At 41.6% G+C, this 24,296-nt stretch overlaps 2 protein-coding genes across 5 annotated transcripts in view; one reads left to right on the top strand and one right to left on the bottom strand.

Moving 5' to 3' along the window:
- LOC309705113 (DIS3-like exonuclease 1) overlaps positions 1 to 11,314 on the top strand; it is a 30,082-nt gene extending 18,768 nt beyond the window's left edge. For both annotated transcript variants that reach the window (XM_082530708.1, XM_082530709.1), the window contains exons 10-18: positions 275 to 522; positions 2,542 to 2,634; positions 2,717 to 3,005; positions 5,428 to 5,663; positions 6,841 to 6,995; positions 7,171 to 7,349; positions 7,440 to 7,585; positions 8,240 to 8,411; positions 9,977 to 11,314. In XM_082530708.1, coding sequence (XP_082386834.1) covers positions 275 to 522; positions 2,542 to 2,634; positions 2,717 to 3,005; positions 5,428 to 5,663; positions 6,841 to 6,995; positions 7,171 to 7,349; positions 7,440 to 7,585; positions 8,240 to 8,411; positions 9,977 to 10,294 — 1,836 coding nt within the window. In that variant the 3' untranslated portion in view covers positions 10,295 to 11,314. The remainder of the gene's footprint in view (positions 1 to 274; positions 523 to 2,541; positions 2,635 to 2,716; positions 3,006 to 5,427; positions 5,664 to 6,840; positions 6,996 to 7,170; positions 7,350 to 7,439; positions 7,586 to 8,239; positions 8,412 to 9,976) is intronic.
- On the bottom strand, positions 11,126 to 22,325 carry LOC309705372 (TIMELESS-interacting protein-like). 3 transcript variants are annotated; one of them, XM_082531158.1, is made up of 8 exons: positions 21,949 to 22,325; positions 19,245 to 19,392; positions 18,688 to 18,778; positions 17,401 to 17,476; positions 16,970 to 17,092; positions 16,820 to 16,883; positions 15,812 to 16,024; positions 11,126 to 12,048 (listed from the first exon to the last, which is right to left on the bottom strand). In XM_082531158.1, the coding sequence occupies exons 2-8, from the start codon at positions 19,378 to 19,380 to the stop codon at positions 11,819 to 11,821; spliced, it is 933 nt and encodes a 310-aa protein (XP_082387284.1). In that variant the 5' UTR covers positions 19,381 to 19,392; positions 21,949 to 22,325; the 3' UTR covers positions 11,126 to 11,818. The 3 variants fall into 3 exon arrangements, with proteins under 3 accessions (XP_082387284.1, XP_082387283.1, XP_082387285.1); XM_082531157.1 differs by lacking the exon at positions 21,949 to 22,325 and adding an exon at positions 21,571 to 21,916; XM_082531159.1 differs by lacking the exon at positions 21,949 to 22,325 and adding an exon at positions 20,767 to 20,932.
- Between the last annotated feature and the right edge of the window lie 1,971 nt (positions 22,326 to 24,296).

Here is a 24,296-nt window from a genome sequence, read left to right as displayed (position 1 = left end):
TGCCTGGAAGGGCATCTGGTATAAAACTCTGCCGTATCAAAAGATGCTGAGCTATCAGGTGTGGTGACCCCTTGTGACAAGGGAGCAACTGAAAGTGAAACACTGTTTTGCTTTGTCTTTGTGTAAAGTGTCCTTGAGTGTTTTGAAAGGCCCTTAATAAAATGTATTATTATTATTATTATTATTATTAATGTTTTGTATAGAATCATAACAAAATGTGAAAAGTTCAAAAGACTATGCGGCTGTTTAGCTGTGCCTGTCCGTCTGCCATCAGCTGAGAGAGATGCCGGTCAACTCTCTGGAGAAGCCGTGGACGGTAGACCCCTCTGAGGTGGCAGAGCGGCGGGATCTTAGGGACAGTCGCCTGGTGTTCAGCATCGATCCACGCGGCTGTGAAGATGTAGACGACACGCTGTCTGTACACAAGCTCCCCAACAGAAGGCTGGAGCTGGGAGTTCACATTGCTGATGTCACTCACTTTGTCAAAGAGGGTTCGCTCACAGACTTGGAGGCACGTTCAAGGTGAGGAACTGGTTGGAGTGGTTGGGTAGAGTAGGTGGGATATAAAAGGATAAAAGAAAATTACAGCATCTTGCATAAGTGTTCAGAGGAACTTTCAGAAGTACAAAGAGGCAAGAAAGTTGTTGCCTGAATTAATGTTGCATCAGCAGCATGCCTTGTAGCGCAATTATAAATAACACAGAGGGCCACCTTAAATAAGGCTCGTGTCTGATGTGAAGCATTAAGCCTTGAATGTCTATCATTTAATCACATGTAGAAGGACTTCACAGGGTCCATGATGGCTTTGAAAGTATCACTGGCACCAGGAATTGAACCAATGGTCAGCACGTTGTTGGTTCAATCCCTGGTGCCTTCGGGCTTCATGTTAAAGTCACCTTGCACAAAATACTTAACCCCCAAATTTCCCTGGATGCATCCGTTAGTGTGAGTGTGCATGTGAGAGAAAATGCTTAAAGGTATAGACTAACGCGCTGTATGAATATGTGTGCGAATGGACGAATGCTGGTCGTGCTAAAAGGTGGTTGGGGTTCTCACAGTAGAGAACTGCTACACACAGAACACAGTGGTCCATGTTGTTACGAAGAACTTGTGCTCATTTTGAGTACGATGCCATTAACAGGGCAGGGGAATGTTTCCGCTGTGGGAAAGCCTGAGTGATTTTCACTGTGGCCTTCATAAACATATATTACTACGGGACATGGCAGCCATACTTGTACACAACATTCAACCAGAAGGTCATGCAGCAAAAAAAGGAAAAATGAGTCCGCTTCCAACTAAATTAGTTTTATTCTACTGAGTGGTAGAAGTAAAGAACAGTGGGTCACACATCATTTGTTTTCAGATCCCCTTTGTACAGTTACGGGTGTCAGGAAAACACCGGAGGTCACATGATGGCATGTGACCTTGAGTACCTGATGTTAATGGTTTGTCTATAATTGGCTTTCAGTGCATCTTATTAATAAAGAGGATGATGATACAAGACAGTTGAACCACAGTAATAGAACAAGAAGATATTCATCTGTGTTTATGTCCAGATATATGCACATGTTCTGATTTATTTATTTATTTTGTGCTGTATTGTACAAATGAATAAAACTGAGTTTAAAATATCTGCAGTAAATGAAGTGAAGGTCGGGGCTGCAAAAGTAATGCTTGCACTTGATCTCCACAAATTTTCCTTCCTGGGAACATGCAGCGATGACACCATGTGACAGGGAAGCAGCCCAAAAAAATTTGTGTCACAGCTGAACGGCCGACAAATCTGCAGCAAATGCATTCTGCTGTCATCTCGGTGTAATCTCGCTATAATCCAAAATCTCTACGGAATTCTTTCAGCACCTTGTTGAGTCTTGGAAGTGAAGAAAGGAGTGTTCAGAAGGCAGAAGTGTCTAACCCAGTGCTAATAAAATGTATCTGATAAAGTGTAGTCTGCAGATAAATTAGTAGGAAGGTCCATGAAGTGCATGTCGTTTTTTAAAGGCAGCAGCAGCAGCAGCAGCAGCATGTACAGAAGATGATTGAGAGCCGAGTGAGGAGAGAAACTCCGTGTAGACTGTTAACAACGTGCACTTATAAAATAATACTGAAATCTTACTATATATTTTTTATGTTGTGATTTTTAATGTAGTTTTGGTCCTCTGCTTTCTCTCTGACTTACTCTAAAATTCCATTTTACATTTCATAGCTGTCCACAAAGCAGCGTGCAGATCACCCACCTGTCCAGCTCGCCTCCACACTTTAAAGAAGTAAATTAAAATCTCATGATTGTGGTTTGAAGCCTTAAATTCTATTTCGGAAAATGGGGAATATTTATTAAATCATAAGAAAAACATTTTGCTTATTTATTTCATCCTTCCTGACTTATTAATAAACAGAAGGATGAAAATGACAAAGGTGGAACAAACTCTGAATATTTAGTACTTATTTTCAAATTATGTCTCACTTTTGATTAGAAAGAAGATGATAAAGCTGCTGCTTTGATCTCATTGCCTTTTTATATTTATTATGTCACTTCTTAAGGGCTACAACCTACTACCTGGCAGACCGCAGGTACGACATGCTGCCTGCTATTCTCAGCGCAGACCTTTGCTCACTGCTGGGAGGTGCTGACAGGTTAGTAGACTTCCCATCACACGTTTCATTTTCATATGCTTAAAATGCATGCTAGTTGTGTAACTGACACTTTCAAATTCAGGTATGCAATGAGCGTGCTTTGGGAGCTTGACGCAGAATCCCTTGAAGTCCAAGAGGTCTGGTATGGTCGTACACTCATCCGCTCCTCCTATCAGCTCCACTACGAGCTGGCTCAGGCGCTCCTCAACGGAGAACAGGTTGAGGTAGCGGAACTGGCCAACCTGGGTCCTCAGGAAAAGGGTTCTAAGCTAGCTCAACTCACTGAGGCACTTGAGATGCTCACACATGTAGCCAGACATCTTCGGGCAAAGAGGGACAGAGGAGGAGCGCTGGAGCTGGAAGGAGTGGAGGTATGATTGGTTTCTTGTATCTTCATAGAGTATTTTGTGTGTTTTGGTAATGTGTGTACTTAACAGTAAGACTATATAAATAAAGACTGCAAACATTTAAGGTTCATGTTCTTAATTGAAAGCGTAAGCATGTTATAGCTGAGTGTCTAACCCTAACACATCGTCATTACTGACGTCTAACATACGACACAAAATGATTCAATGAATCTGAAGTGAATCAAACAAAGTAAACCGTGCACATAGCTTCAGTGGAGAGAAATCCATTCTGCACATTAAAAACTGGAACTACTATCTTTCTCGCACATTTCAGCTGCAGAAGATTCTCCCTTCTAAGCTTCTGTCTAAGTGAAAGTTTGACTTAACCTCTGTGTTTGGTCATTTTGTCAGATGACATCATGGTTAGAAAATTCAGTATCAGTCACCCCGAGACACTTCATACAGCCGAGGGGAGGAAATCAGGTCAAAAGACACCTGTGGAAAAGGGCCAGGGATTAATGATAACTAATGATTAAATGGAGATTGGTCTATAAACATGTAGTCAGTGATAATGATGACAAAGAGGTGATGATGATGTTCGGCGTCATCATGAGAATCCCCCAGCTGCCACGGTCTATTGCAGCATAACTAAGGGAGGATTCAGGGTCACCTGGTCCAGCCCTAACTATATGCTTTAGCAAAAAGGAAAGTTTGAAGCCTAATCTTGAAAGTAGAGATAGTGTCTGTCTCCTGAATCCAAACTGGAAGCTGGTTCCACAGAAGAGGGGCCTGAAAACTGAAGGCTCTGCCTCCCATTCTACTTTTAAATACTCTAGGAACAACAAGTAGGCCTGCAGAGCGAGAGCCAAGTGCTCTAATAGGGTGATATGGTACTACAAGGTCATTAAGATAAGATGGGGCCTGATTATTTAAGACCTTGTATGTGAGGAGCAGGATTTTGAATTCTGGATTTAACAGGAAGCCAAAACAGGAGAAATCTGCTCTCTCTTTCTAGTCCCTGTCAGGACTCTTGCTGCAGCATTTTGGATTAGCTGAAGGCTTTTCAGTGAGTTTTTTGGACTTCCTGATAATAATGAATTACAGTCGTCCAGCCTGGAAGTAATAAATGCATGAACTAGTTTTTCAGCGTCACTCTGAGACAGGATATTTCTAACTTTAGAGATGTTGCACAAATGGAAGAAAGCAGTCTTACATATTTGTTTAATATGTGCGTTGAAGGACATGTCCTGGTCAAACATGACTCCAAGGTTCCTCACAGTGTTACTGGAGGCCAAGGTAATGCCATCCAGAGTAAGAATCTGCTTAGATCCCATATTTCTAACATGTTCAGGACTCAGTACAATAACTGAATGAATTTAGACGCAGGAGTCTTCCAGGTCTTTATGTTTAGTTTGGTTTTTTGCTGTGTTATTTACTGAATTACAGATGGATACCATATATTTCTTTTCATCGATAATAAATTATAGTACGGTCTAATAGAGACGTTATTTTTAAAATCAGGCGTCTAAGCAGAACACGTTCCTCAGCAGAAAACATTTTATCAGAAAGTCATTTCAGTGAGAATATTGGAATAAAGAAACCAAGCACTCCACTGTGAAACCACTGACAGTTTTCACATTAGATCACAGCCATTTATCTACAGCGGCTGGTCGGCCATCTGTTAAAACCTCATATGGACAATTCCTGTTGTTCTATAAGATGCTCTCTAATAGGATGTCTTGGATTTATTTATTATTCAGTTATTGCATTCCTGTTATGGCTGTACGCACACAGAATATTGATATGAAGTAAAAATGATTCTCTCGGGTTGCTTCTGGGATAGTGGAAAAACCAATATATTTCTAAAAGTGTGTTTAATGATTGAGCTGCCACCCAAAAATCAAGTTCTTATCTTGACAAAGCTGGATTATTGACCGCTGGTGAAACATCTGTTGTCCTGAAGGATAAGGACAACAGATGTTTCATCTTGATCTATTATATAAAACGGCCAAAACTGTGTTCAAATCCAAACTTTCTGGCTTCTTTTGGTTCCTGCTGAAGTGCTTTGGGTCCCCTCAGTTCATCCTTAGTCTGAGAAAAGTTTTGTTCTCTCTTTAAGGCACATTTCCTTTGAGCTGATTGGCTGTCCACTATAAACAAAAAGCATGAACAGCAGATCGGTGGAGTTTCTGTGCCCATGAGCAGAGCTGTGTGCCTGTTAGGGATATGTGTTCTTACTGGTATGATAGAGAGCTGAACGTAGGAAAGACAGTAGACTGTTTTCAGGTTGAGATTCATTCACATTTGGTTCTCCGTGCAGCATTTGTTCCGGTGGAATGGTGCATGTTCAACTGAGTTAAAGTAAACTGTAGTAAAATGTGGCCCACTGATGCATTTTCATATTCTTTTTCATTGAAGTCACGTTAGAAGCATTTTCCCTTTTCAGGTGGGTGCCCAGCTGGATGAGGAGAGGAACATTACGGCCCTGGTCCCTCGTCAGCCCCTGGAGGTCCATGAGACCGTGGCAGAGTGCATGATTTACGCCAACCACTGGGTGGCCCGCAAGATCCAGGAAGCTTTCCCCAACCAGGCCCTTCTAAGGTGTCACCCACCACCACAACAGGAGCTATTCAACCAGCTGGTGGACACTGCAAAGGCCAAAGGTTTCACCATTGACACCAGGTAATGTTTTTGACTGTTCAGTATAGAAACTGAGGAAATGCATATTGTAGTCCAACGCACATCATGTTCAGACACACAAGTGTGTGAACCTGAAATGTTTGATAACACGGGGACACACTCAGGTGTCACATGAGCAGTCAGACAAGAAGAAGACATGTCCTTCAGCTCAGGTTGAGGTTGAAGCCAAATATGCTTCCAAACCAAAGACTACAACATATGATGAAGCATATCTTGCCTTTGGCTTCAGCTTCACAACAGCTGTCGTGGCAAGGTCGGTCTCCCCGACAGAATTAGTTTCCCCTGCGTCGGGAGCACACGCTGGGCTGTCCAAATCACGGACAATCAGGATCCCACATTCTTGATTTTCAGTTCACAAACACTTCTTATAACGACTAACTACTCCTGAAACTTTGGAGGTTTTAGCTCTTTACACAGTAAAGTTACAGGATAAATATAATTATCAGGCAAAATGTCCTTCGTTTGTTAAAATAATCCCGTCTGATACCACGAGAGGACAATAAATATTTCATTTTCTGTTGTAACCCTTAAACTGAATGGTAATGTAACGACACTCAGGTTTCACTTTTTTACAAAACTAAAACATCACTACTTCCACGTCTGACTGTTTGTAATGGAGGCGGCGTAACCTGGATCCACACTCCGTGCCCAGCGAACGCTCGCCACGCAGGGGGAACACATGCTGTCGGCGATGCCGACCTCGGCACAACGCTGATCCTGCCGCAGTTTGTTCCCCGGTTCAAATCCCGGACAAACAGGATCCCACAGCTGTTTATGCTTTTAAACCCGTTTTGCACAGAGAGCAGTGTTGAATATTCTCACACGGGAACAAAACAAACAACTCAAATAATTAAAGATGGTTTGTTTCTCTGTTTTTTAAAAGAGGCAGTGATTTATTTAATTACAACCTGTAATCTATTACAGTTAACTTTTATTTGTTTAACTGTCTACAAAAGGTCTGAGGATCTGAGGCGTGGAATGAACTGCAATGGAGTTTGAAAACAAAATATGAATGTGCGGTTGGAGGATTGTGGGGGGGTTAAACCAACAGCAGAACCGGTCCCAGGACAAGAGACATGGTGATGCAAGTAGCTTTGTGTCACTGACTGCTGAGATGAGAGGCCTCACTCATCCCTGGTTTCTGGCTCTGTTCCTTCAGGTCCAACAAGGCTTTAGCTGCCTCACTGGACCGAGCTGTGGACCCACAGGACCCCTTGGTGAACAGGTTGTTCAGAATGATGGCCACCACTGCTATGTCACAGGCTCTGTACTTCTCCACTGGTGCTCATCCTCAAGACCAATACTACCATTATGGTACGATACCGCTGCACAGCTTTTATTGGCTGCACTAGAGTTTCAGTGTGACTGTGGGTCAGTCCATCCATCACACGTCTGCACACACTTGTCCAACGTCTGTTGTTTGTGAAGAATTATTCGACTGAGAACTAGAAAGAAGGCTAACGTGCTGATATTTGCTTCGTTGTCGTAGGTCTGGCTCTGGATCGCTACACACACTTTACCTCACCCATCCGTCGGTACGCAGACATTGTCGTGCACCGCCTTCTTACCGCAGCCCTGCACATGCAGAGGGGCGTTGTATCTGGTAAAGCACCAGCCAGTAACAAAGAAGTGGAGGAAATGGCTCACCATGTCAACAGCAAGAACAGGGTCAGGGGTGTTTTATTGTTTGTGTTTTTCAATGATTCACCTCTTACTCTATTAACAGAAGCTGTGCTGACGTCTGTGTTTCATTTGCAGGCAGCACAGGCAGCCCAAATGCGATCCACGGCACTGTTTCAGTGTCTGTTTTTCAGAGAACGAGACCCTCAGACAGACCCGTGCTGTGTGGCTGACGCTGTTGTCTACTCCATTCGAGACAACGGTGTCTTGGTGTTTATCCCAGAGTAAGAACCTTCAGTCCTGTGTTTTGTTCTGCAGTCTTCTTCTTTTCCTTTGTTTAATGGAGCTGTACAGCAGCTCACAGACGGCCAACCACTCGTGTATTTTTAATAGACGAATTCAAAGTTTATGACAATGAATGAATTTGTTGGAAGATGTAATTGCACGCTAATCAATGTATATTTAACAGTATACACACTAGTTTTATTTTCTCTTAAAAAACCTCAAAATGAGTTTTAAATTTACTAAACTAATTCCTTAAACATTTATTGTGAGCAGGGAAAATCGGCTAAAACCCCGAATCTTTTCTCTACCAGGCTTTAAATAAGTTAATTGCATTGCTGAAGTTGAGTCTGTGGGGAGGGACGGTGCTTTGGAGCCAGCCTTGTGTTTGTGGCACTTCTACGTTAGCTTAGCTAACCTCTGGAGGTTGCTGCTTGTTTATTGCAAGGAAAGTGTAATTTAATAACATCAGTGTTCTCCATGCTTGTGGTGTTACAGGGATATGCAATATTAACAGTTTATTAAAATGTAACCTGTGGTCATTTTGAGAAGGCTGTAGAATCCATGTAATGATTAAAATCACAGGGCGCAAAGTAGGTTGAGTAATATCACTGAGTAAGTAAGGCTGCCTCTGACCACAGCCATGTTGTTCACAGGTATGGTGTGAGGGGGCCTGTGTATCTGAAGAACAAAGAGGGCCTGGTGGTGGTAGCGGGACAGGACGGCAGCTGTGATTGGCAGGGTGGCACTGTGCGAAAATACCCGGACCGCATTACCACCACCTCCAGCTGTGGCACCTCCACCTTCAAACTGTTTGACCACATCACCGTAAGTCACAGAAAACGCTAATCAATCATTTTAGAAGGTTTCCAGCAATGCAGCGCCTAAAGGCGACGATTCCAAATATATATGCATGAGTGTATATGAATCACAGGTTCATACGACTACTGGATCTTTTGTGGTCCAACATTAAGAGACGTTTTATGATCTTGTTGTGATAAAGTGTTGTGTGGTTGCTGCTTTGTTAGCTAATCTCAAGGTAACAAAACGTCAGTAAGATGAATGAGACGAAAATGATTCCTGAAAATAAATCATTTAAAGTTATTCAGTTTATTGTTTTTAAATATTATATGAAAACAAATACATAAGTGTGGGGGGGGGGCTCTCCTCCAAGACAAGAAATGTAATGCTTCCAGTTTGTGGCGTTTCTACACAAACCTTTTTGTAAAGGGAGATAAAAAATGACAGTGGGCGGTAATTGTTTTCACATAAACGCCTTTAAACGCTGCACGGTCGCACTCTCTCTCTCGCACTCGATAAATGATCCATTGTTGCTCTGCACACGTTTGTTACCACAAACGTCGCATGCACTTATGTCATTGTCATGAGACACTCTTGCAAACAAACTCACGGTTTAGTAACACAGTAGAGCAGCGTGTTTACGGGACAGTAACAGTAATCTAATTACCTTTTTTGCAACAGTAATCCCTTACTTTACTCGTTACTTGAAAAAAGTAATCTAATTATGCGTTGCTGCCCATCACTGGCGTCAAGTTATATTAAGTTCAGGCATGTTACACACGATGATTGTGAGGAATAAGTGCATGTGATTTAAGCAAAAAGAGCAGGAAACATTACCCTAAGGTTAGCTAACAAAAAGAAACTGAAGTAACGGTGTGTTATTCTCACATCTTTGGCTTTAAGACATGAAAAAGTGACAGAGTACTGCTGCTTCCACTGTTATCAACATCTTTTCTTTCTTTCATGGACTTATCCTGGGGTCATAAATGCCAAAGGGCAAAGGCAATGCTAACAACATAGCTTACTGATGGATGATGATGGATGACACATGTGGCCAAAACAAGATAGAAAGAAACATTAGCCCAAACACAAGTTGTCCACCACAGCATTGACTGCTGTCAAGCTATGATCATATCAAACAAAGAGATGATGATGATATTCAACAAACAAATCAACAAAACAACAACCTCACTGTGACACTTGACCGAGGTCACAGTGTTAATGAATGTTTTTCTCCCCCTCTGCTCCAGTCTCCACGTCGTGTGAATGTTAGAAAGCACAGTAAAGAAAGTTCGTGTACGGATGGATGAACGTTTGTTACATTGGATACGTGTGTGTAACATACGTATCCAATTTATCCTATTTATGAACAAAATTGTGGCACAGTCGGAAACTTCTCCACTCTACACCACTGTCTACTTAGCTGTGACGCTGCGCACAGTGCTGAGAGGACTGCTGTTATATATTACGTCACAAACCTTAAGTGGGCCTGTCTTTGCATAGCATTCCATTAGACTATTTTCAGTAGGTGCCATTACTGTGTAGTGATCGAACTGAGGAATACTGTGACTTACGTTCTCTGCTCTCTTCAGGTTCGTATTTCTGTCCACTCTTCAACTTGCCACGCTGACCGTCTAAACCTCGAGGTCATCAGCAACAAGCCTCACCACAGTGCCAAGTCCCAGCAGCCCAGCCCTCAGGGCCGCAGTCAGCTGGTCAAAGAGGTGGTGCGTCAGAATGAAGAGGCGCTGGCTCAGGAGAAGACAGCCCGGCGCCCCAAACTCTCCAAAGAGGAAAGAGAGTTTCGTCAGAGCAAAACTCCCAGTCTGTACTCTATTCTGGAAGAAATCAGAGAGTTGGCTCTGATGGATCTGGAAAGGGCTTCACGCCTCCCGGCAACAACAGCATAGAAACGCTGTAGCCCAGCTTTACCTCCAAGCAGACACTTGTGAGAACTGCACGCTGTGCGCTAACAGAACGGTGATCATTGAAGATCACTCGTGCTGAGTCATCCAGGTCATTCTTGTAGCTCCAGATTGTGTGTGGACAAACCACACGAGTGTGTGAAGTCACAGGAAAGCAAACACAATATTAGGTAAAAACATGTCCCGCCATCTTTTTAGAAACCAGAGTCAAACCGAATCAGTGGATACGTTTTGTAAAAGTTAGTTTTTAAAATCACATCAAGTTAAACTTAGTTGTAAGGAGGATAGGGAACGTGTTAATGCCAGTGAAGTGTCAGCAGTTACTTTGACAAGACCTAGTACTCACTGCAAATGTGGTTCAATCCTGCAGGAAACTAGTCAACTGCAGCAGGTTAAAGAAGTCTGGTAACAAAAGGCTTTTCTCTCAGCACCAGTGATCTCAATAGCTCACTGGTGGGATCAATGTCTTGTGTAAATTAAATGTCTTGTGTTATAGAACCATTTTTGGTGAGTTCACACATATTGTACTACCTGTGACCACTTCATACAAAACCCAGCACGAGTATTGTTCTGGAGATGATAAAACGTCCACTCGTCCATTTTCTTCTGCACGTCCTGGAATCTGTCCCAGCTGTCATAGGGTGAGAGGCAGGATACGCCCTGGACAGGTCACCGGACTGATAAAACTTCATGTCACTCATTAGCAGACTTTAAAATAAACCCGTAGAGTAATGAACACACCTGAGGTTGGTTGTGTTGGAAGTGATGTATAAAACTAGGATGTATTTATCTTATAGTTTGTATATCAAGAGCCTGTATAGAAGACACCAACACCAAGGACATTTTTATTGTTTGAACTGGTAAATAATCAGAACCGTTTTTTGGTTTGTGGATTTTAAGATTGTTTTCTAGAACTACCAACAGAAATATGAACTGTACATAACTATTTCAATATGTGTGCAGTGGCCTGTAATTAAAAATGGTGTTTTCATTAGCGCAGATGGAGCCACTTCATCGTGTTGCGTTTCATGTCCCTGCAGTAGCTTAAGAAAGAACTGTTCATAATTGAACGAGCACTTAATGCTTGGAAGAGGGTGATGGTCAGTTGACAGCTCACATACTACACACACACACACACACACACACACACACACACAGGCCTTTTATAGAAACATGTTTGCAACCAAAATTCTGCCAATAGTGAAACTGGAGAAAGAAGATGCATCAGAGCAGGAACTGTGGATCAGTTCAAATATTTTTCTGTAACAGATACCAACACATGGTAAATACGTTTAGGATTTGGACTTTTAAAAATAAGAAAAACATTTATTTCCATTGATTATAAATGTCTTTGCTAACCCAAAGCTGACGTCACAGTAGGAACATGTGCTCAAGATATAAACCACCAGAAATGCACAACATTACTCGAATGAGCAGGCACGAACATTGGGAAACCTTTAAATCTGCTCACTGCCAAAGCTTTTCAGCAGAAACTGCTGCACGTGAACTTTAATCCCCCTCTACACAGTCGTTGCTGAGCTGTTGCTCAGGGCTGAGGCCGGTCTCAGAGTCTTTGGGGGGAAGCGGGCTGGTTTGTTGCGTGGAGGTGTTGTTGGAAGGCTCGAGGTCAGGATCTTCTACAGTTTCATCTCCATCAGTAGAACCTTTGATGACATTTGGTGAGGATGCAGCTGGAGGTTTGTCTCCTAACATGGCAGCAGTCTGAGAGGCTGAAGGGCCTGAAAGGGTTGAGAATTGGAAACAGTGATGGTTTCAGTCAACACAGACACACTCAGTCTACTACGATTTATAAAAGACAGGCAAAGCTGAGATAATGAAAAATGAAACTGTAAACTGCAGGGTTCAAACTCATTGTTCAGGGTCAAATTTAAGCACTTTAAGCACTTTCAAGGTCCATTATCAAGCTTTTCCAGCACATTACCAAAAAAACAGTTTGCATGTTCCACTTTGCATCACCTCAGTAAGACCATGTAAAAATTAAAACAAATCGTCTTAGGTTGACTTAAATGTTCTTTGTTCCTCTTTTGTTAAAACAGAGAAAAATGCACCACACAAAAATACTGAAAAAGGAAATGGTTGTCTTATATGCATATAGTGCACAAACTCAAAAAACTCATTTCTCTCAAAAATGCAGATGTGCAAATGTGAACAAATCAACTTGTTAGAGATGCTCATCTCCACTTGGAAAAAACAACCACACAAAAGAAGAAATCTGCACAAATGAACAAGTCTGCTCATCAGATATTGATGCTTCTTTCCTACGGGACACAACAACAGGAGACAGATGTTTGGTACTTTAACTAGTTAAGCACCCACACCACCAAAAATGGGGGAAAAGAGAGGAGATCACATTTAATCGGTTATAACACGAGGTCAGAAATATAAGTGCAGACATGAGTGTCCACAGAAAATCTGAATCTCAGCTGTAAACCATTTCTACAAACACCAAACAGTTAAAAGAGCAGTTACATCACCATGAATCTGTGGACAGGTAACATCCATATTTTGATTTATGATTTTCTGGACTTAAATGTGACCCAAAGTATATTTTATAGCATATAAGCTATAAAATACTTTTAAAAATTAGGTGAGGGAAATAATCATTTTTTTCTATGTTTGAGTCCCAGTAACTTTGACATAGTAACATCTGCAGTAATATTTACCCCTCTGATGACAGCTCACAAGCGTTAGCTTTATTTTGATACCAAGACTGTTTACACAGAGTTTGTAATTGCAGAGAAATACTCCATTTATTTTGGCCTCTTCATTTTCGAGCAGGAAGCTCAGAAAAGCCCTGGGGGCCTAACAGGTCAAAGTTCATTCCCAATAAAACTAACTGTGAGATGTTTGACTACATTGCTCTCTGGATTATTGTTACAGTCCTAAATGATCAGCTTTAAAGTGTTTGTGCTAATAACACCATGTACAGTAAGACAGGCATGGAGAACAGCACTGACGGGAGGCTTTGAACAGATGACACACTCAGTTCAATTCAACATATAAGACTTTAAAAACGCACAAACATCGACCTAAAATCTATTTATTCAGTCCATCACCTGTCATAGAATTATGTCAAATAATAATGTATTGTTCATCTCCCTTAAATAAACAGGCAGCCTTAAAGTATGAAACATTCATTCATTAAAACACTAAAATGTGTCTGTCGTCTCCGTGGCTGATAGAGCCCCACAGGCATCAATGTGAGCTTAAAGCCATTTATAATTTTTAAATGGTTTAATGTGTCGGTGCTCACGATAAACACATTTTGAATGAAAGCCAGGGAACTTCAGCAGCACAAGAAATGGCTTCTTTGTGCCCACATGCATCAGTCCCTCTTTTTACCAGTTTTTCTTTAAGGCTTAAGTTGGCTAGTTAAGTGTCGGACTAACGATTAAAGCTTTCACTTGAGTGAAGTCACTAATATTACTGCTACTGCTAAGTAATGTTAGCCAAGTTTAAAGCACACTGCATAAATCACCATGCCATAACTAACTGCTGTGCTAGCACTGCCGTACTCTATCACACTCAGTGCATTTCAATCATTTCTCCAGCAAGTTTGATAGCTAGCAAAATAATAATCATAGTTTTAAACATTAGCCTGTGTTATGTACACATACTCGAAATTATTTACTGTCATGTGACTCAAGAGTACAAATTCCTTCAGTGTCGTTTTCCATCGAACACTCATTAAAACAGCACGAACCCTGAAACTGCTTATTAAAATAATATGTAAATAATAGTATGTTGCATTATAAAAAATTAAGCTTTTGACTGCCCTCCAGAGTTCACGTTAACTTCAGATCTCTGGAAGCTACACTACCCGAATGATGTCAGCTGTTTAGTTTCTATACTGGACAGAAAAAAAAGGGGGGGGGGGGGGTGGATTGGCTCCTCTTAAGGAGGACTAATGACTAAAATGTGAAAGTTTAAAGTCGATGAGTAAATCATGCTCGGGTAATACAATGGAAACGGTCTCATATCACCATCTAGTGTTATAAACTGTAAACATTTTTATGGGTGAAGGCTCATAATAGAGACCGATCAACAGGTCATTTTCTTTTCTATGGGTCTCATTTAAATCACATTACATCATTTCTGCGGTAAATGAGGACCCTGAAGAACGATTTAATGTCACTGTTAAAGATTTGTAGACAATAGATCGCAGACAGCTGGCTCCGCTTTAACTAAAGAGGAAGTAAAAACAGTTTGGATCACAAGTGTAAGGCAAAAACAAAAATACTACGCTGACATCAGACAGGCAGTAAAGAAATCAATGTTTTCTACATGCTTTGCCTCTTATTACCAAACTCCACACTAATGTGAGGAATCTCTGGTGGTTTGGACGAACTGTGCAATACGGGAACTCGTCACTCGACCTTCAGGGTTTCTGGTGGATATATACACTAGATCCACTTCACTATATTGTAAGGAGTATTCACTCACCACCCATCATCCAAATCATTGAATTCAGGTGATCCAGTAACTTCCACAGCTGTATAGAATCAAGCACCTAGGCATGCAGACTGCTGCTACTAAGTGGAAGTGTTTGGGAACGACAGCAACTCAGCCATCAAGTGGTGGATCACGTAAAATCCCAGAGTGGGGGTCAGTGGATACTGAGGCGCACAGAGGTTGCTAATTTTCTGTGGAGTCCATCGCTCCAAACTTCACGTGGTCTCCAGATTAGCTAAAGAACAGTGCACAGAGAGCTTCGTGGAATCCATTTCCATGGCCGAGCAGCTGTAGTCCAAGCCTTACATCACAGAGTGCAACGCAAAGCAATGGGACACAGGAGAGATGCAGTCTATGGAGCGACGGATCACAGTTCTTAATCTGGAAAGCCGATAGACAAGTCAACTTAGCAGTTGCCAGGACAACAGAGCTCCAGGTTTGGTGGCAGGGGGATTTCGGTGCGGGGTTGTTTTTCAGAAGTTGGGCTCAGTCTCTTCGTTCCAGTGAAAGGAACTCTTAATGCTTCAGCATACAAAGACATTTTGGCTCCCGACTTTAAGGGAACAGTTTGGGGATGGCTTCTTCCTGTTCCAGCATGACTGGGCACCAGTGCACAAAGCAAGGTCCACAAAGACATGAACTCTGGCATGGGAGTCCTGACCAGAACACCACTGGGATGAATGAGAGCAGAGACTTGGAGCCAGGCCTTCAACATCAGTGTCTGACCTTACAAATGGTCATAAACTCCCATAAACACTCCCAGAAGAGTTGAAGCTGATATAGCTGCACAGGCGGACGTCGTGAATGGGATGTCACTCGAGTTCATATGAGTGTGGGGGCAGATGAGCAAACACTTTTGGCAATATACTGTACATTCAATGTTTTGCTTTTTGTATTTTCATATAAAGTTAATACACCAATGAAGCTAGATGATCCTTATGAACCTTCGCTGGATGTTTTGTAGCAGAATCATTAATTATTTCTGTTATATTGTGTCCCAGCTGTATGATACATTTTTGCCATTCTTACCAATTTGCTGCTGGCGTGCGAGCCTCTTTTCCAGGGCCCGCTGTCTGTTCAGCTCAATGCGTTTCTGCTGCTCTTCGGTCAGAGAGGGAGTAGATGGGGGAGCGAGGGCTTCGGCAATCTGCCCTTGGGGAGCATTAATAAAACTCTCTCTGCTGAACAGATCAGGATCCCCAAATGTTTCCAGTTCACGTTGTACCTCTTCGTCACCAGCACCTGAACACAATTTCAAGCAGTGCTGATAATTAAGTCCTGTGGAATATGGCAAGTATTTCCTATGTGCACCTGCAGGTGTGAATCCACCGTAGGGCTGTTCGATACAACGATATATACGGTTTGACGATATAAAAACGTCTATTTCATTTTACGCTATCGTTTGTTTCGTGGTGTCGCAAAATAAACTGTTTACGGCAATATTTCTTCATGGTTCTGATGTCACTGTAGTAAAGTTCTCTCTTTCTCTTATATATAACCACACTACGGACGGACAAGCGCCTGTTTTTATGCGTTGTCGTTAGCAACAACGACGGTAAAACCATCGCGTGTCCGCTTGTTTATGTTCCACATAAACCTTTCAGAATAAAGCTCAAGATCCTGTTGAGGCTTTTCAAAATAAACGGAATCACGTGAAAGAGCAGAGTGTTTACGGATGAGAAGTAAAACAGAGCCGCCAGGTGCTAAAAAATAAACCTTAGACTCAAACGTTAGAGCAGGCTTTCCCCCGCAGCACGCCGTGTAATAAATACTCACAAAGAAAACGGCGCCGTTACAACTTATATCTAAAAATGTATCGTTTCATGCATCGGTTAAAACACTCGACTCCAGCTACATGACGCGCAGCTGGAAACACTTCACGCAGGTCGAGATTCACAGAATTGACAGAAAATGTTACATTTTTGTGATTTATATCGTTATCGGACGATAGAATTCTTATATCGGGAGATGAGACTTTGGTCATATCGCACAGCCCTAGTCCACCGTATCCCCATCAGTAATGATTTTTCTTCTTACCATCTGTACTTGTAAAATCTTCATGTGTCAGGGGCATGTCCAGTCGTATTCGTTTAAGACATGTCTATAGAAGAATGAGTAAAAAATTACAAATTCTGAACATTAGGAATCCCACACGCTTGCAGGAAATATTCTACTGCTTCCTCTCACCTGCACTTCCTTTTTGCTGCCGAGCCTTTCCACTTTGTCAATAAAATCTTCAAATTGCAATTTGGGGTACAACCTGTGGGCCCAGTTCTCCATCTTCTGCATCAGCAGCCGCAGGTCTGCAGCCTAATGGGGCAAACATCAAAAACAGCGAGTAGTGATATGAAAGAGGGCTGTGTGTGATAGGACGCTTCTTCTTCCCACTAAAAAATGACTTCCAGTCATTGGAACAAAAGACATCTTAATTTGGTAAACCAACCTCTGGTTCCCCTCACTCATTTTTGACCACGACAGAAAGGGCAACTTTTGACCTTTTAGTCTCAAACCAAATTTAGGACATCTAATTAAAAGCTGACAGGCCAAACAGATTTAGCTCAAAAACCAATGTTCATTCACATCTGGTAATTGGTGGGACAGATGTTATCATATCCTACCTCGTGTCCTTTGCCTTTGAACTGGATATTGTCAAAGAGAGTGCCCAGAGCTGGAAGCCCTCGATCTGATATCAGCCTGGGAAAAAATATTAAGACTAAGTTAAACCATTAATGGATTACAAGCAGGGTTAGCAGCACATCCAGGCGTATTTGGCTTATCCAATTCAGGATCGTGGATGGCTGAAGCCTATCCCAGCAGCCAGGTCGCCAGCCTGTCACAGGGCCAACACAGACAGACCCTCTGAATGGAAATGTCAGTGCCTTCAGATGTACCATGTTCAGAAGGCAGTAGCTTGTTGGGGGGGGGGGGGGGTAGGGTGTTTGGTTTTCAGGGTGCCCACAACCTTTCTTTTCCCACCTGTTTGTACATAAGGCAGTATAATGAGAAATAGTCAAATTTCTCCATCTAAAAAATAGCTATATATATATATATATATATATATATATATATATATATAGCAAAGTTGCAATTAATTTGAATATTTTATCAAATGAAAATCTGTTTTTCTTTAATACAGCTTGCAAGTTTTATCCTAAGTATAATCGACGTTCTTACTTAAAAGCTTATTTAACATCCTTTGATTTAGTATAACTTAGTTCTGTCCAGGAACATTGTGAACAGAACAGTAACAGAGGAGTGCCACTGGGACACCCACTGGGACACCCACTGGGACACCCACTGGGAACGAGCCTGACTTATGGTTGGCAATACTAACCAGGTTCACACTATAGGTGTACAGAGACTGGAAACATCTTTCTCACACACATCCAGGGATGTCTCCAACGCTCTGACAATTTTCAGTCTGGGAATTTTGCCCATCCAAATGATGAAAACAACAATGGTATTAGAGTCTTTCTTCTTTAAATGACTGGCAGAGTGAAGCTGCACCATCATCACACAGATGCAGTCATTTGTACCCGCCGCTAAAGCGTAAGAAGACGCTGCAGTACTCTGCGAAACGACAGGTGTCGCCACTCAGATAATATCACATCACTTTTTTTGTGCAAAGTTCTTTCCACAAACTTACATTTTCAAACATTTGCAACAACTCTGTGTGTCAGTGTGCCTCTGAGCCTCTGTGCACGATTATTAGTGAAACGGTGATAAAAACCAGTGCAGTCACAGACTCGTGTTCAACCTGGCTGCAACACTGACAGTCTGCACACGTCAATCAATGATTTTGGCCTCCTTGTGTCCCAGCTCACACAAGATGACATCAAATTCCTATTTAAATGCGCATTTTAATGCATTTCAACCCTCTGTCGTGATATAAATGTCTTTGCTACCTGTGGGAGTCCAGCTTGGGTTGGGGTCTCTTCACGCCTCTCCTTTTAGCAGTAGGGACATCAGCCAGCTGTGATACCTCACCTTCATCTCCTGCATTGAAAACACATGACAACAGGATGTGTTTCTAACTCATTCTGTTGGCAGCGTGGCAAACTTCAAGCTTATCTTTAAATCCAGACAAATTATAGACTGGAGGTTACAGAAGAAATGTGCTGGTTTGAACAGTATCTGATAGGTTTCATTTGCTCACGCAAACAAAAACATGTGTGTTGTTATTGTTAGAAACATCCAGTCTCAGAGAGATGCTGAAAAACCAGTTCATGCATTTGTTAATTCTAGGCTGAACTAACAAATTCATTATTATCAAGCTGTTCCAAAAAGCTTTGTGGAAGGACTATGAGACTATGAGAGGTTGTATTTCTCCCACATTAGCCTTTTTTCCTGAATCTTATTTTTCTATGATTCTTCATTAAACCATGAATTTAAAATACAAAGTTCTGAATCATCACATCTTAAAGACCTCATAGTAATCCTGTAAGAGCACAGCAGCATCTACCATCTGCAAAAGGGTCTCCTTCCTCCTGGCCTCCCCGGCCTGGGGAGTGTGGTGGTGGGAGTGGGGGGAAAGCTTCATCCTCTATGCCGTCATAGTCAGGAATGTCCTGCGGGCTATTTTCCTGTGGGTCAACCATGGTGAGTCGGTCCTGGAGACAAAGTAAAAGACGTGTGAGCCCCAGTCGTCAACAGCATCAGCATTAAGTTACATGAATTTAACTGCAAGTTGAAAAAATGACATTTATTTCTGTAAGAGTAATTCTTTACTGTGTTACAACATCAACATGAAAACCTAAAAAACTGGCATTTACTTTTTTCTTTTTTTACATCAACAGGAGGAGCTGTACAGACACTCATCCCACCTGGAATTATACCCCAAATTCAGAAATGTACTATTATGATACATTAATGGTCCATTATGTTTGTTTCACAGTTATATACATAATACAATTTATAGATTTGTATATATTTACATTCTATCAGGGATGAACTGGTTGTGAACCTTTGGGCTGATAATCACATTTAAAAGTTACAATTTGGATGAATTATTACTGCGATACTTCTTTTGGACTCTGTAGTACCACAGAAATATCATTAAAGTAACAGGTTTGTTTTAAAGTCTTTCAGCTGTTCCGTAAGCATCATCGTCATCATCATTTATATAGCACTTTAAAAACACACCTGGCAGACCGAAGTGCTGCACAATACAAATGTAGTAATAAAATAGCAAAAAACAAACATAGCAATAAAGTAAACTCGAGCCAAAATGATGTGACACAACTAGGGCTGCCACAAACCATTATTTTGATAGTCGACTAGTCACCGATTATTTATGCGATTAGTCGACTAATCAGATCATCATCCACTGGACGTAAAACTACAGCTTATTGCACCAGCAGCATCTGCTCTTATATAACTATCATTAGCTTACAGCTTTAAGCTTTTAAGGTGCTAACTAAAAATAAAGACAAGATGATAGTTTATTCAATTTTAATGAAATTTGCAGATTGTTTCGGTGAAGTTTAATAAACTCCTTGCTATCTAAAATATAACAGGACACCGGAGTAAATTCTCCAGCATCTCACACTTCTGATAATCAGCTGTCTGCTTGATGTTTATTCAGCTGTGTAAAAACTATAACTTTAATCTCAGACAAACCGATTTACTCAGGAACAAATAAAATACTAAAAAAAAAAAAAAAAAAAAAGCCAAACAATAACATTTTAAGTTATCTAAGTGACTCATATATATTTAACCTGAGTAGCGAAAGACGGCGGTGGGTTTGAAAACAATTTGCCGGGAGTCCGGTGTTCTCACCATGCTAGTGACCTAGCCCCCGGCTCGCTATCGAGCTAGTGGGGAACAGACGTCTCCGAAAACGTCGGAGCGCTTTTGAAAATACGTGGTGTCTTGATAAACTGAGCCGATATTTGAGGTTTACACAGCTACATTCTCGCCTGAAAATATGTTAAACGTTTATTTTGTGACCCAGAAAGAATAATAAGAGTAATATTAAAACTAACTAGCTGCCGCCATTGTTGGAAACTGAGCTGGGCCGCGCTATGAATTCTGGGACACAGCTGCTTCTTCTTCTTCTTCGGGGTTTAACGGCAGCTGGCATCCTTGTACATGCAGTGCTGCCATCTTCTGTTTCAGTCCGTTATTACACTCTTAAATCCTGCTACTTATTCCTGCGTCCTTTGTGATCTTACAAAGCTTCAAACGACGCGTCGACTATTAAATCAGTCGTCGACGATTTTGATAGTCGACGTAATCGTGACTAGTCGACAAATCGTGGCAGCCCTAGACACAACACAGACACAAAAGGAAATCTTCTACATTGTTTTGCTGTTCACACAAGTTCTAATGCTACCCTTTGTTTCTGGAAGGAGACGATTTTCTGTCCAGTATTAAAGTTCAAAGAACAGGGTATCCGTCTCCAGTGGGCTGCTAAACAAGTTTACCAGAAAAATCAGACCCACGGTCATGTTGTGTCACTTTGAGTGATTAGTCATCAGCAATAACAGGGAATGACAAACTGACAGACTTTGGATATAAAACAAACAATTTAAACATTTAGAAGTTAAACATCTTCTCGGATTCCTTTTGCTGCACATGTCTATGTATGTATTTGCTGTACAGTGTCATTTGTTTGGAACATTAATCTTGATGTATACATAAACATTTGATTTAAAAAACGTGTTTAAAAATGAACACTGACACAATTAAACACAACACTGGTGCACGGTGACTGCAAACAGAAGCAGCTGCTTGTATCCTCCTGTGGATACAAACCAGCAAGAACTCATCAGATCTCTGTCACTTACCATTAATGAAGTTTGGCTTTTATTAATAAACAGAGAGCACGGATATCGGGCAGGTATCACTTCGTCTGGGCCCTTAATGGGGTCGTCCGTGAAGCGGACACGTCAGTAGCTCGCAGGCGCAGCCACAGGAAGGTGGCAAACTAAACAGGCTGCTGATCGGACCCAAACCGCTCGGCTCTGCAGGACTTCACGGTCAGAGCCGCAGCAGCAGGACACCATGATGTTAGCGGCTACAGTTTAGACAGAACCAAACTGAGAGACTTTGGGTAAGCTATGAATAATGTAAGCTAACTGCTGTCAGATGAAGGAGCTCTAAAGTGTGACAAGAACATGACACAGCAGCTCTGTTTAAAATGAAAGGAAACGTTATTGTCATACCTGTTATGAGCAGTCGACAGAGAAACACGACAACTTTCAGCTTCAGCCGCTGAGATGCGCCTTTTTTCCCTCCACAGGAACGAATGAACGCCTCCTTCCTCGTGGTTGTTATTAGCGCTCAGCAAACAGCAACATGGTGCATTAGCGCCACCAAATGGACAAGTCAAATTCTGTCAAACAATTTCGCCTGAAAAATGAAATATGGCCTGATAGCTTTCACCCAGGGGCGATTCTAGGATCAGAGCTTTGGGGGTGCTGAGCACCCAGAGAGCTGCCCAACCAGGCAAGATCAACTTTACTCATCACGATGAGACGTCTTCCCCGTCTCGTCAGTCCCTGCATCCCTACATGTCTCCAGTCGTCCTCTGTCTGTCTCCTCGGTGCATTTAAACCCCTGTACCTCGCTGTCCTCATCGTCTGTTGTCCTCGCCCCATGTCTGTGCAAGTCTGCAAATTTCTTTATTAAATCACAAGATTCTTAACTTCATCAAGTCTCTCTGTGCCTGGGTCCTCGTCATGATACATGACATCACTGTTTTGCAACTTTGCCTATGGTACAATGGATGAAAAGATCTTTACTGCAGATACTACTATGGCTCTGTAGATTTTTTTACATTTTATTTTCACCTATGTCGCCTCACCTTGACTGGCACATCTGTCTATCACTTTTTGGTAGTCAACTCTCTCAAGCAGTTAAACGGTTTCCGTTGTGCCTGTCACTGCTCCCTGTCTGTTTGCTTACCTGGTTCTTCCTGACCTTGTACTTTCTCCTCACGTTCCCCTCTTTCCTCTGTCCCTCTTTGGACTGACAATCATACACAAATAGATTATATTCAATTAGATGAACAAATTACATTAATATGAAAAAAAAATACTGTTAAGATCACTAATAAAAAGTCCTCTCTCAGTGCGTTTTCACCACAAGGCAAATAACCAAACCACGTGTTCATCTAATAAAAGATGTACATTTGTCCGCAGGCTACGGACAATTTTAAGTTTTACATTTTAAATATGCTATATAAAATTCAACGGGAGCAACAGGACGGTCAAATGTCACTGATTCTACTACAGAGTAGGACGGGTTGTAGGGTTGCAAACATCGTGAGAAAACAGTTTCAACACTGCAGGGGCGCACCTTGGACCAAGGGCAGGACAGCTGCTATGAAAGGATGCTGAGAACCACAGGTGAGGCCAAATCAAAAGAGGAAAAATCCGTGGAAAGCAAGTCCACAGACACGTCGCAGCAGGATAACAGGCACCTTTATGATACGTAGCTGCACAAAGTAATATGGAGGTCACAGACATAGCGGGCTGGGAAAACATGGAATAAAACACAAGGAGGAGAAACGAGGCATGGGGACTGGCAGATACACAGAGGGGACACACAGGGGGTGAAGTCACGAGGGGAAATCAAATAAGCAACATCTTAACAGAACAACCGAGGGACCCTAAAACTGACATCAAACAACAACAATACAAGACACAAAAAACCAGGTAGAAGTCCCGGGACCATGACATGCAGCTGGTTACATATGGTTAAAATGATTCAAATGCAGTAAGTGTGCACGTTTCTCATATCAATATAGTCCATAGCTTGATTACTGTCTGTAGCCCACATGATTAAACTATTTACTTACACAAAACATGTGAGTTTAGATTCTATCTACTGTATAGTAAATAAATATGTAGCCCAACAAGTATAAAATCCAGAAAGCTACACAACATGGGGCGGTTCATTTACAAACACAGGTCTAACTTGAGTTTCACACCGTTTTTATTAGAAAACAATCAAATTGTTAAATGCTTAAAGTACACAAAATGTCAGAAATCTGCACCGTCATGAACACAAATTTAAAGCTAATTTTTCGTGATTTGTTGATTAACCCTCCGAGGTCTAAATCCCACGTTGTGCACATCAACATCACACATTTGTACAAATAAAGTTTATAACAAAGACATGTTCAATATTAAGCTCTGGAAACAGCTTGTTGTTTTGTTGCCATAGCGATGCCTCCAGGGAAAAATTAGGGAGCAGAGCAAGAATGAGAGCATATTAGTGGATATATGCTTGATAACTTTGCCTAACAACCATAAAGAAATGTTTTATATTTTGTGTGTGTGTCCTCATTATTGAGCTTTAATCCTGCATGAAGGCTGAGATGAATCTCTTAGAGTAGAACTTTACAGGAACTATCAGAATAAATGAAAATAATAACACTTTGACTGCTTTAGTCTTTTAGATTCACTTCTGTCTGTTTTGTTTTGTCTCCATTTAAAAGATATCAAACTGAGCAAATGTAAAAAGAATCTCTGCACATTCCACAGTCTTTGCTGCTAAAGTGACATCA

The sequence above is a fragment of the Aulonocara stuartgranti genome, assembly GCF_965226115.1.
Source record: "Aulonocara stuartgranti genome assembly, chromosome: 1".
NCBI lineage: Eukaryota > Metazoa > Chordata > Actinopteri > Cichliformes > Cichlidae > Aulonocara > Aulonocara stuartgranti.
This window is presented reverse-complemented; position numbering and strand designations above follow the sequence as displayed.

Bases quoted from the DNA above. Each gene is read 5' to 3' on its own strand.
- LOC309705372 (XM_082531157.1), bottom strand. The intron at 16,884-16,969 runs GTGAGAGGAAGC...ATTCTTCTATAG, and splicing joins GCAGCAAAAAGGAAGTGCAG to ACATGTCTTAAACGAATACG. The intron at 16,025-16,819 runs GTAAGAAGAAAA...AATTGTGTTCAG, and splicing joins AGATTTTACAAGTACAGATG to GTGCTGGTGACGAAGAGGTA.